The sequence below is a fragment of the Cryptomeria japonica genome, chromosome 10 (assembly GCF_030272615.1).
Source record: "Cryptomeria japonica chromosome 10, Sugi_1.0, whole genome shotgun sequence".
Taxonomy (NCBI): domain Eukaryota; kingdom Viridiplantae; phylum Streptophyta; class Pinopsida; order Cupressales; family Cupressaceae; genus Cryptomeria; species Cryptomeria japonica.
This window is the reverse complement of record NC_081414.1, coordinates 858,437,276-858,452,872: the sequence shown is the minus strand read 5'-3', so window position 1 is coordinate 858,452,872 and position 15,597 is coordinate 858,437,276. Positions and strand designations below refer to the sequence as shown.

Below are 15,597 nucleotides of genomic sequence, written 5' to 3'. Positions count from 1 at the left end.
TAATTGTGTTCTTCTCTCACCCATGTATGAGTGTGAAGAGCTGGTCGCTTTCTCCGGACACCCTCCCATTGTGTGGCCAACTTGATTACAATTATAACATCTACCAGTGAAAACTAAATTTCCTCTTCCTGAGCTTCCGAATCTGCCCCTATAATTATTTCTTCCTCTAAAGGATCCTCTAAATGACCCCCTTGAAGAGTCTCCACCACCTTCTTTCCTTGAGTTTTTTTCATTCCTTGATGTTTGTTGTCCTCTACTAAAAGTGCCCCTTCCTCTAAAGGATCTGCCACCTCTAAACTTTTGATTTTACTCACTCCTCCTCTTGATTTTGTCTTCTGCCCTTAATGCTAATTGAAAATACCTATGAATGGTATCAGGAGTAAGGATATTGATTTCATCTTGTATATTTTGTCTCAATCCAGCCAATTTCTCCACCTCATTCTCATGCTTCTTAGCTCTGAGGTTTAGTTTATGGAATTCCTTTGTGTAAGCATTCACATCTAGCCCCCTTTGTTTCATATTTTGTAGTCTCGTATGAATTTGAACTTCATAATCTCCTAGAAGGAATTGTGCCTTAAGTCTGATCTTCATACGCTCCCATGAAGTTATCTTCTTTTTGCCTTCTTGTATCCTTTCTTCTTGCATCATATTCCACCAAACCAATGTTGATCCACTCATTCTTGATTTGGCCACATTAACTCTTTTCTCTTCTGCTACCTCTTTGTAATCAAAATGATTATTGAGAGCTTCTATCCAATCTAGCAACTCTTCTCCATTGAGGTTTCCTCCATATGTTGGTAATCAATCCAAATTGTCCTTAGAAATGGATTTGACTGCATCTAGGAATAACTTTTGGTCTTAAGGCATAGCTACTGTTGCTAGTTCCTCCCCGTCTTACACTTCTTCATCAGTCTCATCACCCCATTCTGTCTTAACCTTTCCCTTCTCCTTCTTTGCCTCTCTAGTTCCTCTGCTTCCTTCTGTATCCTTCAATCCTTCTATCATCTTTGCCACCATCTGTCGAATGGCTTCTGGAGTCATTGCCTTTGGAGGGATTGAACTTGCTTCTGATTCTTCACAAACTGACATACACCAAATCTTTCAAAGAATGGCTCTAATACCACTTTGATGTAGAGGTCTTGTGCCTAGCTCTTCAATTCACCCTTACTCACCCCAAATCCTCTACTCACCCTTCTACTCAAGCTCCTCCAAGGTAACTTGTTAGGGTACACTCCTTAGACCCCCAAGGCCTAAAATATACTAGCTTTCCTCCTAGGTATAGCCTCTTGAGGTTTCTTGTTGGTTTTGACCCAGATCTCTGATTTTGAGATGGTCTCCTACTAGGTTCCCAAAGTTCCAACCAGGCTCCAAAGACCTCCACCAAGGATCTTCACTCTAACAGCATTTTTGAATGTTGTGGTTATGTTGTGCAGGTATGTTCAAGGTCATTTTATGCATTGACAAGGTCTACACCTTCCTCCCAAGCCCTAGGCTTTCAACTTGCTTCTACTAGCTACTATTAGGCCTAATTGACTAGCCCTTCTTGGACTGTTTTTTAGTCTTTTTCCCAAAAATTTCCTAAAAAACCCTAGATATTTTTACATATTAAAATACCCATTTGGAAGTTAAACATTATCACAAATTTTCCCATCTAGTTTTGTCGTACAACTAGGGTAACTGAAAAAGAGCTATTTTTAAGGGGTTTAGGGCTTCCAGGCAGTTTTGGAAGATGTGCTCCAAAATCTTCACTAGTCAAAATCAACAACCCAAAAAACCTTGGATTATTTTATTAAACCCATAGACCTTTCCAAAACACTATGGGTTGTTGGGGGTATCACTTCTCCATGGCTTTGAAAATGAGCAATCTCTGCTACCCTCACACACTAGCTACAAGCTTGTGTGTTATTCATCTCACCCATTCTCCTCCTTGTGGCCTACAAAAACACAAAAATCCTACTCGAAAACTATTTACAGATCCTACCCAAGCCATCCATTGGATTGAAACTTGTTCCATTTGTGGATGCTCAAGTAAAATGCATTTTTACAACCAAAACCCCAAGCTTCAAGGGTTTGTGAGCAACTTTTACAAAAACAGTGATAACTTTTTATCCAAAGCACTTCAGAACTTCATATTATACTTTTTGGAAATATAAAACAAATTAATAACTTCCTATTCTATTATGAGCACCGTACCAGACCGTACAGGTTGTATGAAAGTAGAAATTTAAAGCAAAAACAGTTCAAATGTGAGGAAAAGCATAGGAAACCCTTGGCAAAATGAATTGAATGCAAACCAAAAGTTGATTAACCTATTATTGGAGATTATTAGAAGGTTTTATACACCTTTTTTAAGCTGGTTCCAACCAACTTCCAACGCCATTTCCTTCATGGACAACTTTTGCCTAAAAATGCAAAAGTTGTCATGACCAATTTTTGACAGCTTTTACCTATGAGTGCAAAAAAACACTCCAAGGCTTTCAAGTCCTGAAACATCAGTCAAATGGAATCCCAAAATGGATTTAAAAAATTTCCAAACATTCTAGAAAGTTTCTAGGCATCCACCTAGTGCAAACCAAAAAAATTGACATTTTGACAACATTTCAGGAAAATGACAATTTTGGATCCTGAGCACAACAAAAGTGTGGACAGCCAAACTATGGCTTCAAAAAGAATCATAGGATTTCTTCCACCTTATTACAACATAAAATAACTTTAAATCACACAAAAACTCTAAAACGCAAGAAAAGACAACTTTGAGCTAGGTGCTCTGCACCAAAACCCTTCTCAATCGCTTCAATATACAATGACTACAGATCCTCACTAATCCATTCAATATTTTCTTTACAAAATTTTGTAGGCAGCTCATCTAGCCTTGGGGCCTTGTCATTTTGTAGAGCACTTATAGCTTTCTTAATCTCCTAAGTGGAAATGGGTCTCTAAAGAGTCTGTGCACTCTCTGCAGTGATCAGATTCAAAGTCAATGAATTGCACTAATTTCTAGCAATGACACAAGGAGGGTTGTCTTCTAAAGTAAATAACATTTGGTAACATTTCAAGAATTCTTCCTTAATCTCTTCTTCAACCGTAACATCTTTCCCTTCAACCCAAATTCTGTCTATCCTCTCCCTATATTCCTTTTGTTTCAACATATTGAAAAATAATTTAGAACCCTTCTCCCCATGCTGCATCCAATTCACTCTAGCCCTGATTTTGGCTCCCGATATCCTATTATGTTGTATGTTCCTTAGAAGATCCCTGGAAAGAGCCAAGTTTCGAGTAAAAGTATGATTGCATGGATTTCTCTTAACCACCTCCTCCATCTTCTACAAATTATCTGTAAGTTCTCTTTATAACTTCCTATTATCCTTGGCTTTCTTCCTCCCAAAAGTTTTAAACAGGCATCTCTAGGTACAAACATTTTTGTTCCATCTACGTATGCTCAAACTAGGGCCATTGTTCCATTTACTAATCTGTCTAATCATACAAACAACAGTTAGGAGATCCTGGTCCTCCAACAATTTGGTGTTAAGAATGAATTTATCGTCTTTAACTCTATCAGCTGGGGCTTTGTCCTTGAAATACACTTGTGCTATAATAGGGTGATGGTCAAATAAAGTGTATGGGCAGACTTTGATAGAGACACCATTGCTTTCTTGCATAAATGAGAATGAATCCTTAATAACATAAAATCTATCAAGTCTACAATAAATTATTCTAGGTCCTCTTTGGAAGTTACACCATGTAAACGAGATCCCCTCATAGTCTCTCTTTAACCCTTCTAGGAGATAAAAAAATCCTCATCTTATTTTTTATCATGTTCCAATGCAACTTTTCTCTCTCTTTCTACTCCATATTCATCCCTACCAACTTATCCTCGGGGTGCTCAATCATATTGGAATCTCCTCCAAGGATACATGGAATGTTTGGAAGAGAAGAAATCCATTTGCACAGCGTTGTTCTCTCCCTATAATCATTTGATGCATATATAGAACATACCCCAATCACTGCATTACTTAGGTTAAGAGTAGCCGATACTGCTCTGTTACACGGTGAGGACCCACTATCTAGAATGGAGTCTTTCCATTTTTCATTAATAAGCAAAACAACTTCCTCCTTCTATTTCTCATGCTTGGTAACAATCTGACAAGCCTCTTTCCATATAAATTCTAGATTCACCTTCAAGGCGAAATGGATTGCTTTGACCTCTTTGAGCATAACAAGGTTTGCATCCCTGTGTTGGCTAAGGAATCTTTTCACATATTTTCTATAAGGAGATTCAGGTCCCTTGATTCTCAATGAAATGCACTTCATCATCATAAACTAAAGAATTATTTAGAGTTCTTGGCAGCCTTAAAGTTGCTGAAGCATTTAGGTAATTCAGCCTTAGAGTCTATCTTTTTTGGGAGGGGAGAGACCTTTCCTTTCGAGCCCCTAGGCCTTCCTCTTTTTCGTCTGGGTTTATTGATTTGGTACCCATCATTAGGCATCACAACCTCTCCATCTCCGAGTTCACCATCATCTTGAAAATCAGTCTCACATTCAAGTTCCCCACTACTAACCTGACAATTAAAACCCCTAATTACACAAATAAATAATTAAAAATAAATCACCTAATATTTTCATTATAAAAAATAATCATAACATATTTTAAACCATAATTAGTTAGTTTTATATAAGTTAGTTTTATATATGAAAAGTATTTAATACAAATATGTTTAATATCATATTTATTATGCCTATCGCACATCCAATAAACCCATAAACATCTATTTTACATATCTTAGATTAAAGAAAGACAACATTAATACCTTTCAAGCCTGTAATTATTAAGACAAGATTAATACCTTTCAAGCCTGTAATTATTATATCTTTCTCCGTTGTATTTATCACCCAACCCATGTGGGATAAAGAGCAGTACACCAAACAAGATCATTACTATTTTGCGCAGCAGATCAAACGGTGAACGCAAACGGGATCAACAAGTACGGAAATGAAAACAGAAACAGAAACGGAAGCAGCAAACTGAAATAGGAGAAGCCAGGTGAAAGGAGGACCCCACATGGGCCGGCCACCTAAGCAGTCAATGTTTGAGTGTGTCTATTAAGTTCAGCCCTATAAAATTGTTGATGACAAACATGAAACTTCACTCATAATTTTTATGCGGATCTATGAGTTAGTCCACCCAAATTTGTGAAATTGTTCATGACAAATATGAAACTTCATTCATAATTTTTATGCTGATCTATGAGTTAAGTCCACCCAAATTTATGAAATTGTTCATGACAAACATCAAATTTCATTCATAATTTATATACGGATCTATGAGTTAAGTTCACCCAAATTTGTGAAATTGTTCGACAAACATCAAACTTCATTAAATCCACCCAAATTTGTGAAATTGTTCATGGCAAACATCAAACTTCATTCATAATTTTTATGCGAAACTATGAGTTAAGTCCACCCAAATTTGTGAAATTGTTCATGACAAACATGAAACTTCATTCATAATTTCTATGCGGATCTATGAGTTGTCCGGCCAAATTTGTGAAATTGTTGATGACAAACATGAGACATCATTCATAAGTTTCATGCGGATCTATGAGCGAAGTCCAGCCAAATTTGTGAAATTGTTCATGACAAACATGAAACTTCATTCATATTTTTATGCGGATCTATGATGGTAAAAACTCCTCCTCTAGCCGAATTTTCTATATGCACACGAAACGCCTGTAATCTAATTGCATTCTCAGTTTTTTCCCTGAGATTACTGGAAAGAGAAAACCTCAGAAGATTTCATTATTGTTCAATGAAGTTTGGGAAGGAGTTTGTGGCACAAATGGTGCATGAATGGCACGAGGCTTACATGGACTACAACTTCCTCAAGACTATGTTAAAAGATATCATCCGCCACAAAGCAAGGCCAAAGCCTAAGCCTATCCCCAACGCCATTAATCCTCCCAGCGGAGGGATCAAAAGGGCCATGACTTTCAGATCCTTCAGCGGCCTCCTCAGACGCGATAGCATCAGTGAAGAAGAAATTATAGTGGTAACGAACACTGTTGATTTTTTCGGAAAAGAAGATTTTAGGTTATATTTTTGGTCTAAAGATTTTATTTGTCTATTTGAAGGTGAAAAGCCAGGAGGAGGACGGGAACGATTCGATTGAAACGATGTTCTCAAGGACTGCAGAGCAAGGGACTGAATATGAAGTGCTTTTCTTCAAGAGATTAGACGAGGAGCTTAACAGAGTGAACAGGTTTTATCGTGGCAGAGTGGAAGAGATTGTCAAGGAAGCGGCTGAATTGAATAAACAAATATCATCTCTGGTTGCCTGCAAATATATCGTACGCAATAAACCTGGCCAAGAACTTGAGAACAGTGATATTGCCGGAAACACACCTCCAAATCCTGAGAAACGATCAGGTATGGATCTTATTTACTTAGATATTTACAGTAAATAAATTGAGTACAGGAATTCTTGATGAAAATAGTCAGATGTGCTTCAATTGTCACATTTCCTGTACTTGATTATAATACTTTCCAAAAACAAATTGTTTTTATAATCTTTCCGATCGCACTTTGCAATTCATTATAAAAATGATAACCTCTATTATAAAAACTCCATGGTTTATAGGTTAAATTCATCACTTTCTACGATTTCTACAGAAATTTTCATTTTCTTGACAATTTAATGTTATTTTGCGCCAACGATTTCCGATAAGAAGCTTTACTTGAGCTAACTTAGGTTATAAATTACCTAAATATCCTTGTACATGATCTGCATTTTTATCTTCTACAGTCATAATTTACTGCATTGTGACTACATGAAATCTTGATGAATTTAGCCCGATATGCTTCAATTATTGCGATTCCTGCACTTCACTATAATTGCTTTTACAATATTTCTGATCACACTTTGCATCCATCGTTCAAAATATCATAATCTTTATTATAAAAACTCCATGATTTACAGCTTAAATTCATCATTTCCTACAATTTACATATATAATTTCATTTAAGCTAATTTTGCATCATTTTAGCCCAACTATTTCTCATACGAAGTTTTGTTTGAGCTAGCTTTAGGTTTTTAAAATTATCTCAATATCCTTGTGCATCTGATCATCTGCCATATATTTTAGCTTATATTACTTCGTCGTTGTAGGTCCTGTTCATATGGAAGAAATAAATGATGTAAGATTAAGGATTACACCAAACACCCCGCCGTGTACCATACTCAGCATTCCCGACAGTCCAGACAAGAAGACATTATACAAAAGGGATCTCAGGAGAGCCAACAAAATGGTCCGCACTGCTTGTATTGCATTTTATCAGAAATTGACACTATTGAAAAGCTATAGGTAACAACATTCTACATTATTTATTCTTTATAATGCACACTTACTGTGTCTTATGATCTTTGATCTTTGTGTGGTACAGTTCACTCAATCTGTTGGCTTTCTCCAAAATTATGAAAAAATATGACAAGGTGAGTTCAACCTACTTTTTTATTTATTGTATTTATGAATTTACCCACCTTATTTGTTGTATTTATGATATTTGCCACCTTTTCTGAATTACTTGATTTACAGTTGCATTAATGTATGACACCACAGGCATTATCAATTTAATGTGTCCCTTAATATCGATTTAGTTCTCTAGAAAAATAACATACAAAATGAAATTCCCTAAAACAAATTGGTAACCCTATCTTCTGGATATGAGATTTCCATAGCATTAGATATAAGAGTTGCATTCTGATATAAGAGTTGCATTCTAGTTGTAGTATCTCTCAAATGGAGTATCATCCAAACAAGTAAGGAAAAGTGTATAATTATTTGCAATTCAAAGATCTAATATATATTTAAATAAAAATATATTAATATACATATTTATTATAGATCATAAAAAATGAGGTGGATTAGCAACATTAGGCATTCATTTGACCACACGCATTATTTTTACAAAATTTGAGTGAACAAACAACAAGGGAATACAACTATGCATAAGAAACAAAATGAGGTAGCCTAGCCAAATAGAGATTCATTTGGCTAAATAACTTGCTTGCATTGTCTATGCTTTTGCATTTTGTATACAAAATTCTCATTTTTATTCTTTAAAAGGTGTCTATACCTGATCCCAAAATCCCCATTTGACACAAGGAGGCATGATATATATCAAAGCTTGTGGAATTTAGTTTCCCAAAATACCCATTTATTAATTAGGTTGAATCAATGTTAACCTCTAGAAATGCAAATTCAATTAGTTATAGGTTGTCCTAATTCCTTACTCAAAACCTAATCCAAAAGATCCCTAAAGCACCAAAAGATCTATACAAAAATAATTTTCAATAACCAAACCAGCTATAGACCAATTAGACCAATCCATTGAAGAGAAACATTTCAAAAAACTCATATAGAGTTTTTGAAATACTTAACTAATTTTTTCACACTAACTAAAAATTCCCCTATATAGTTTCCACCTACATAAAGATATGCTTTCCCCTCTTTTGATATAAATATCAAGTTTGCAATTGTACATGTTTTTGGTAGGTCAATGCCTACTCTTGATCTTAATCAAGTAATTGAACTACAAAATGCATGTCCTTAGCAATTCAAAGAATAATTTTGCAATATACTCTTAATCTAGAATGAATAGAATTGTCAAAAAATAACTACTAGAAGCTTTCTCGAATTTTTTTCAAATTTGTTGCAAAAATATTTTTAAAAAAGGCAAAGAATTGAGAAAGCGACATGATCATTTATCCTAATTCCAAGGATAAATTTCTTCCAAGAAATTCCGAATCAAAGTATTCCCCGAAATGAAAAAAAATTAAGAAATATTTAATGAATAAGGTCTTTATTATTTTGTAAGAGCATAAAGGAAAATAATACACTATTTAACAAAAAAAAAGGCATGTGGTAAAAAAGAATGCCCTCAAAGTCTAAGAGTGATCAAGTCAAAACCTAAAAAAGATAAAAATAATCTAAATAGGGTTATTCTCAAATATCTATAAACATAAAAAAGTTTCTACGTGATGAAAGAAACACCAATAAAGGGATCGTGGTCATCTCATTTACTACATACATCAATGAGAGAGAAATTATATCAATAGGATCTCAACTAGTGAGAGAAACATCCTCCTAGTCTTCATATGCAAGATATCAAGCTTGAATATGATAAATTAATTGTCATATTTTAAAGGCGAGAAAACTTGTAAGAATTAAGCCCACTACAAATGACACCACACCTATGAGAAGAGACAAAAGGAAAGTTCCAACAATTTTGGGACCACTTATGGGATCAATGAATCCTATAGCATTAAGGCCAATATCCTTGAGACTAAGATCCATAATATCTTTTAATAAATATATTGCGACTATGCTTACAACCGCAAGGTGGCAAAGAGGTAGTAGCTAGAACTCTAATAATTATGTAAGGGTAATTACCCTCTAGGAGCTCTACAAATGCACAACTTCAATTACAAATGTGTTACATTGCACCTAGATCTACATAAATATGTTAGATAAAATCATAGCTTTAGTGTAAAATAAAAAAAAACAATTAATAGCCTGAAAAACAGACCTAGATTTCTGTGCATAAATATTTAAGAGCCATTCCACCCAAAAAGCATGTTGAATATAATTTTAAATTGGGATGAGGCCAATTAACCAATACAAACATATGCCATGATAAGTGTTCAATCTAAAAGATCTTGAAGAAATAATGTATCCAAATCCAAGCTTCTTGAGCTTTGGTGGACAACACAGAGTGATGTTCAAAAGTGTCAAATTATCCATGAAAAGGACAACAAGGGTTAGTAACTCCTGGATGAGAAAAGTAAGATGTCATGCCCAAACTTTAGGGCACAAAAACGGAACAACAAATTTTTTTTTTGACGTCATGAACTCGCTATAAATCCTATTACATAACAACTGTATTTAAAGTTTTGTCTTATCTAGGATGTAAATAAACTTACTTACTAAGGTTAAGTTAAATAACCACTCGAGCGAGTGACTTGATTGGTGGAGATTAATTTGCATTGCGGATTAGTTAGCTAGCTCAATTACCTAAGACAAATTGCCGCTAATTAAATCAAGGGATAATTGGCTATCTTAATGTATAAAATCATTCCAGGTCATATAATGATATTGCTAGCGATTATTTGATGCTTATATAAAAATTTATTATACACATCCACCCGATGAGGGTTTCGACTTACTACAATGTCATTTGCCCACTAAAACCGACAATAAGCTAAGGCCAATTCTAATTTTCCCTAAACCCCTTGATTTTGTCAATTAATTTTCAATCCGACCAAAAATCGGTCTCAAGGGCTTAAGGTTCCTAAATTAACAAATTCCTCCTTTCAAATTTTCCTATCGTCCAATTACATGGGGGGGGGTAAGTCCATTGATTAATTAAATATATTGCTGGATTAAACGTTTAGTTTATCCAACTATAATAGTCCTATATTATTAACCCCCTTGAATTAATTGAAATTTAAATTTCTAAGGAATGGGAACTTATAATTGTTTAATTATTAAATTAACCCCATATTTATATATATTAAAATCAAAAGTCTAAAATCCCATAATAATTCAATTATTAAAATCAGGGTTTAAATTTCCATAATATTTCAATTATAAACTTAACCCCAAATTATATACTAAAATCTAACTTTAAAATCCCAATTTAAAATTCCTTATATATATATATATATATATATATATCACAATATACATTCTTAAATACTAACCCTCATTATAAATTAAAAAAACCAATTTAAATGCCCCAATCTAAATCTCCTATATATATATATATATATATATATATATATATATATATATATATATATATATATATATGTGTGTGTGTGTGTGTGTGTGTGTGTGTGTGTGTGTGTGTGTGTGTGTGTGTGTGTGTGTGTGTATATATATATATATATATACATATATATATATATATATATATATATATAAATATACATATATATATATATATATATAGATATACATATATATATATATATCAATATATTCATTTATATATATATATATATATATATATATGTATATATATATATATATATATATATAATTCTTATAATGCTAACCCTAACCCGAAATTGGGTTAGGGTTGCATTTTTACATATTACACTTGTCTTATGTTATTTTTACCCTTTTTACATATTATACCCTAACCCGAAATGGGTTAGGGTTTTATATTAACCCTTTTTCTTTGTTTTGTTTTCTTTCTTTCTTTTTTGTTTTGGAATGTGACTGCAGGTACGGAGGCGGAGGGTTTCATGCGGGGAGAAGCGGTGGAGGAGGAAGGGTTTCGGGCTCCGCTGTGCATACGCATAGTGGCGGGCGCCGTTCACTGTGCGTAGCACAGTGGCGGCCGCGACCGCCCACTGTGTTACACATAGTGCGGTGCCCTTCGGCGCCGCCCACTGTGTGTAGCACAGTGGCTCGGCCGTGGCCATCCACTGTGTTGCACACAGTGGCCCGCGTGACCTGGTTTCCCCATTTTTTTTTTTTTGCAACGTTTTTAATAAATTTCGGGGGTTGATAAAAATGTTATATGATAAGTTTTTTTTTTTATCATTAAATATATATTATATATATATATATATAATATGCACAATATCATTTATAAATATGAAAATATTTTCTTCTACAGGTACTCCCAGAGCATGACTCTAGATTGCAAAATATATATATATATATATATATATATATATATATACATATATATATATATATAGGATTAAAGAGTTTATTCTGCATTATATTTTTTTTTTATGTTTGGAACAGAGATGCACAAGTTCAAAATGCATCCTTTATTTGTTGTTACAGGGGTATGCACATACAGGAAGCTTATATATATATATATATATATATATATATATATATATATATATATATATATAGGTATATATTCTCAATATATATACTTATATACATATAGAGATATATATGACTAAATGTTGAAGTAATAGGGTTAAAACCCTTATATTGATTTGGGATTTTCAACTATTTACATACTATTTTTTTTTTTGTCTTCTAACAGTATTTAGATTAGGTCTAATTTTTTTTCTTTTCTTTTATTTAAACTTTCTACAGCAATAAAGCAATACTGGTTCTCCTTTCTTTCTAACAGACATAAAATAACAGAATTTAAAACTATGCAAGTAAATAATAACCCTACTGCATTTCTTTTTCTTTCTATAACATTTGCAGTAAATAAACTAGTAAATAGTAAATAAGGAATCCTAATGCATTTTTCTGTTTCTTTTCTTTAATATTGCAGTGAATAAACATGTTACAGACCAGATTTAAATGTAGTCTACTACAACACAATAGGCATCAAAACATAAAATTACATTTACATTGTTTTTCCAGAATGATAATTACAATAGCCCATATATAAAAAAATGGGTAAATAATCCAAACAGTCATCTTTCTCTAATTTTTACACAGTAAATAAAGAGTACATTAATTTAAATAGAAACAGAATCATTTTAAGCCCTATATTTACATATGCACTTTCTCTCTCTTTCTTTTTTTTGCTACAAAACATAAGGTTACATTTCTTTCTTCCTTTCTACATTTAAATAAAAATAAGAGATCTGAATAGAAGTCTGCAACACAAAAATCTGCAACTCCTAGTCTTTTTTCCCCAAGCCACCTGCAAGTAAAACTTAGGACTGTGACCATGGGATGCTCACCTCCCAGCCTAGGCTTAGCAGAAGCCACCCCCGAGCTAGGAGAATCAAGACCTAGACGGGTTACAATCAGGCAATACAACACAACATTTGGGCAAACACACAACACATACACTTTCCCATCCCAAGCTACACTATCACCACATTTGTGGAGATCAATCTATGGGTGGAAGTGGACCAAGTACCATTGGGGAGACTGCAGCCAAAAATATATCACAAGCCACCTCATGGCAACACAAAATACTCAACAAAATTCATCCCAACCACCTTATGCCCCCCAAAGGCTCAAAGTCATTTCCCTCCCCTTATGACCCCCGAATGCATACACAAGGCTATGCAGCAAGGGTCACAAAGGACACCCTTGAGATCACTCTCCTTAAGGAGAGCCTCTCACCCAAGGTTGTCATGCTTCTTCCACCCCAAGATCATCCTACTCTCCCAAGAGTAGAAGATCTTGGACACTCCCAAAGCAAGAAACTCAAAACAGAAAAAAATACATAGAAAAGAGCTACACATTATTTTCTTCAACAACATTATACATACACACTTTCTTTACAAGCATTTCTTTCCTTCAACAAAACAACATAACTAACATAGACAACATAAACAAGAGGAGATAACAACCAACCTTATTCTGCCAATAGGTATGCTAAACTTAGTTGGAGATGAGCTGCCCAATCCACACAACTTTCTGCAATCCTTTGGCCCCCAAATTCCTCTAATTCCTAAAACTGGTTTTCTTTTCCTTCCAAGTGTTTTTTTTTTTCAAAAATCTCCAAGAATGGAGAGTGGGTGATTAGCTCACTAAGCTTCCATTCTTAGCCTAAGAAGGCCTCTCTCACTCCTTCCAACCTCTTGGTTAGAGTGAGTGAACTCCCATTGGGTTGGTCTTCCCTAGGTCTTACACACTCCCTAACCTAGGTGCCTAGAGAAGGGAAATGGAATGGGGAAGAGGGATTACTATCTCCAAGAAGGTTCTCCTTCCAAGGATGGCACTCCTATAGATGGAATTCGTCCATCTTGGGAAAACCACTTTTTTGGGTGGTTAAACAAGTCCTAAGGGAAAGACACATGGCCAATTTTGGCCTTCACCCATAGGTACCCCATGAGGCCCAATAGAAAAACTCTAAAATTGACTCTAGGAGTTGATTTGACCTTCAGAAAGTCCACCTGAAGTTAACCTACGGGTCAACTCTGAGTTGACCTTCCTTGTGGCTCTCTAACCTAGATTTCTTGGTTCCTTCAAGGATAATTAGGGGATATAACCATTAACAAAAAATAAAACTTTCAAAAAGGTGACATGACAATTGCCAACACAACATACTACATAGGTGTCAAGTGACACTACAAAATAATTCCACATCACAATAAACACATGGCAATTGTCCCTTAAACAATTTAATCAATCCAATAAATACAAATTACACTCATGCAACATTTTACATTTACGAATAAAATACAGTACATACGGGGTGCTGTCTCTCCAAATAGACAACCCCAGGTTTTTACTAACGCACATTGGCCTAGGCTTGATTCTCCCTAATATTTCCATGGTCACATGGATATTTTCCTGCACATCTCAATTTAAACATTAGTACTTCCCAAATAGCCTCATATAATATATAATCGCAAAATCAGAATACAATACATTCATTCTGCAAGGACTTGACATTATAAATTACGATTTGTCACAAATCAAGGCAATTTCCTCATAATCCTCAAAATTTGATCCATCTACAATATATGCAAACATTTTCCTAACATTATATCAAATCCTGAAATTCAGATAATAACCTGCATCATCACAATATTACCCTAATCTAGAATCATATAATATTCTATAATCCACAAGGCATAGAAATGAAGCATCCACATATATCAATGTTACCAAAATCGCGGAATCATGAAAAGTTCTATATCCATAGTGTGTCAAAACTAGCATCCAAATAGTTCCAAAATGAAAATAACTGAAGAGATAGGATGGGTCGGGGTAGGGCCTCACATAAGAGTTGAATAGAATAAATTGGTAGATAATGCACCACATGAAATGAGCCAAATTAGGCTAACAATGGCCACCCAAATTTTAGGCTAAAACTCTATTTAAATATTCTTAAGGAGTTCCACTAAATCAATTTTTGTAATCTTCATTTAGTAAATTATAGAAAATTTCTTAGAATATAGTCATGTTTACCCTTTATATTAGATTTGGATTCTTTCATGTTTTTTTAAGTCATTGCATCAAAGTAAGAAATAATTATACAAATAGATGACAATCTATGTTAAAAGATTATAGCATAAACGTAGTCTAGATGAGGAACTTAAATGACATGTTACATTCCACCAACAAAATGGAAAGGCACTCAATAATGTAATCTATATCAAACTTGAGTATAATTAGATAAAAACATGTAAATTATGTTTCCTTCAGGACAATATTTTACAAAAGAAAATAAGAGAAGCATAGAATATGCATTCAAACTTAAGGTGAATCAAGTTTCTTATATTTTAAAAGATTGAGGTAGTCACAAACTAATTCATGTTTATATGTCCTAAAATATAAAATAATTTGTGTTGTAATAGTTGGAAATTTACATGCATCGAGGAAAAGGTTGTACCAAAGAGAATAGTATTTAAAAGATATTTTGGATTCATGATTTATATGCATTTCTTATGAATCTTGAGTTACTAGTTAAATATGAAATATATGCTTAGTTAGGGACATTAGTTGTGAAGGAAAGATAATTTTCTTTATATTTAGTGTATATAAATTAGTAAAATTTATTTAGGTAAGTGTAGAATGTTATTGATAGTTTGTAATAATTTAATTTTATGTAATTAAAAAATAAATGTATTTAGTTTGATTAAATAAA

At 33.8% G+C, this 15,597-nt stretch overlaps 1 protein-coding gene across 1 annotated transcript in view; it reads left to right on the top strand.

Moving 5' to 3' along the window:
- Nucleotides 1–5,688: 5,688 nt before the first annotated feature.
- Nucleotides 5,689–15,597, top strand: part of LOC131049133 (phosphate transporter PHO1 homolog 9) — a 135,841-nt gene continuing 125,932 nt past the window's right edge. Inside the window, exons 1-4 of the mRNA XM_057983163.2 lie at nucleotides 5,689–6,046; nucleotides 6,129–6,423; nucleotides 7,163–7,358; nucleotides 7,438–7,486. Of these exons, the coding sequence (XP_057839146.2) occupies nucleotides 5,807–6,046; nucleotides 6,129–6,423; nucleotides 7,163–7,358; nucleotides 7,438–7,486 (780 nt within the window). The 5' untranslated portion in view covers nucleotides 5,689–5,806. The remainder of the gene's footprint in view (nucleotides 6,047–6,128; nucleotides 6,424–7,162; nucleotides 7,359–7,437; nucleotides 7,487–15,597) is intronic.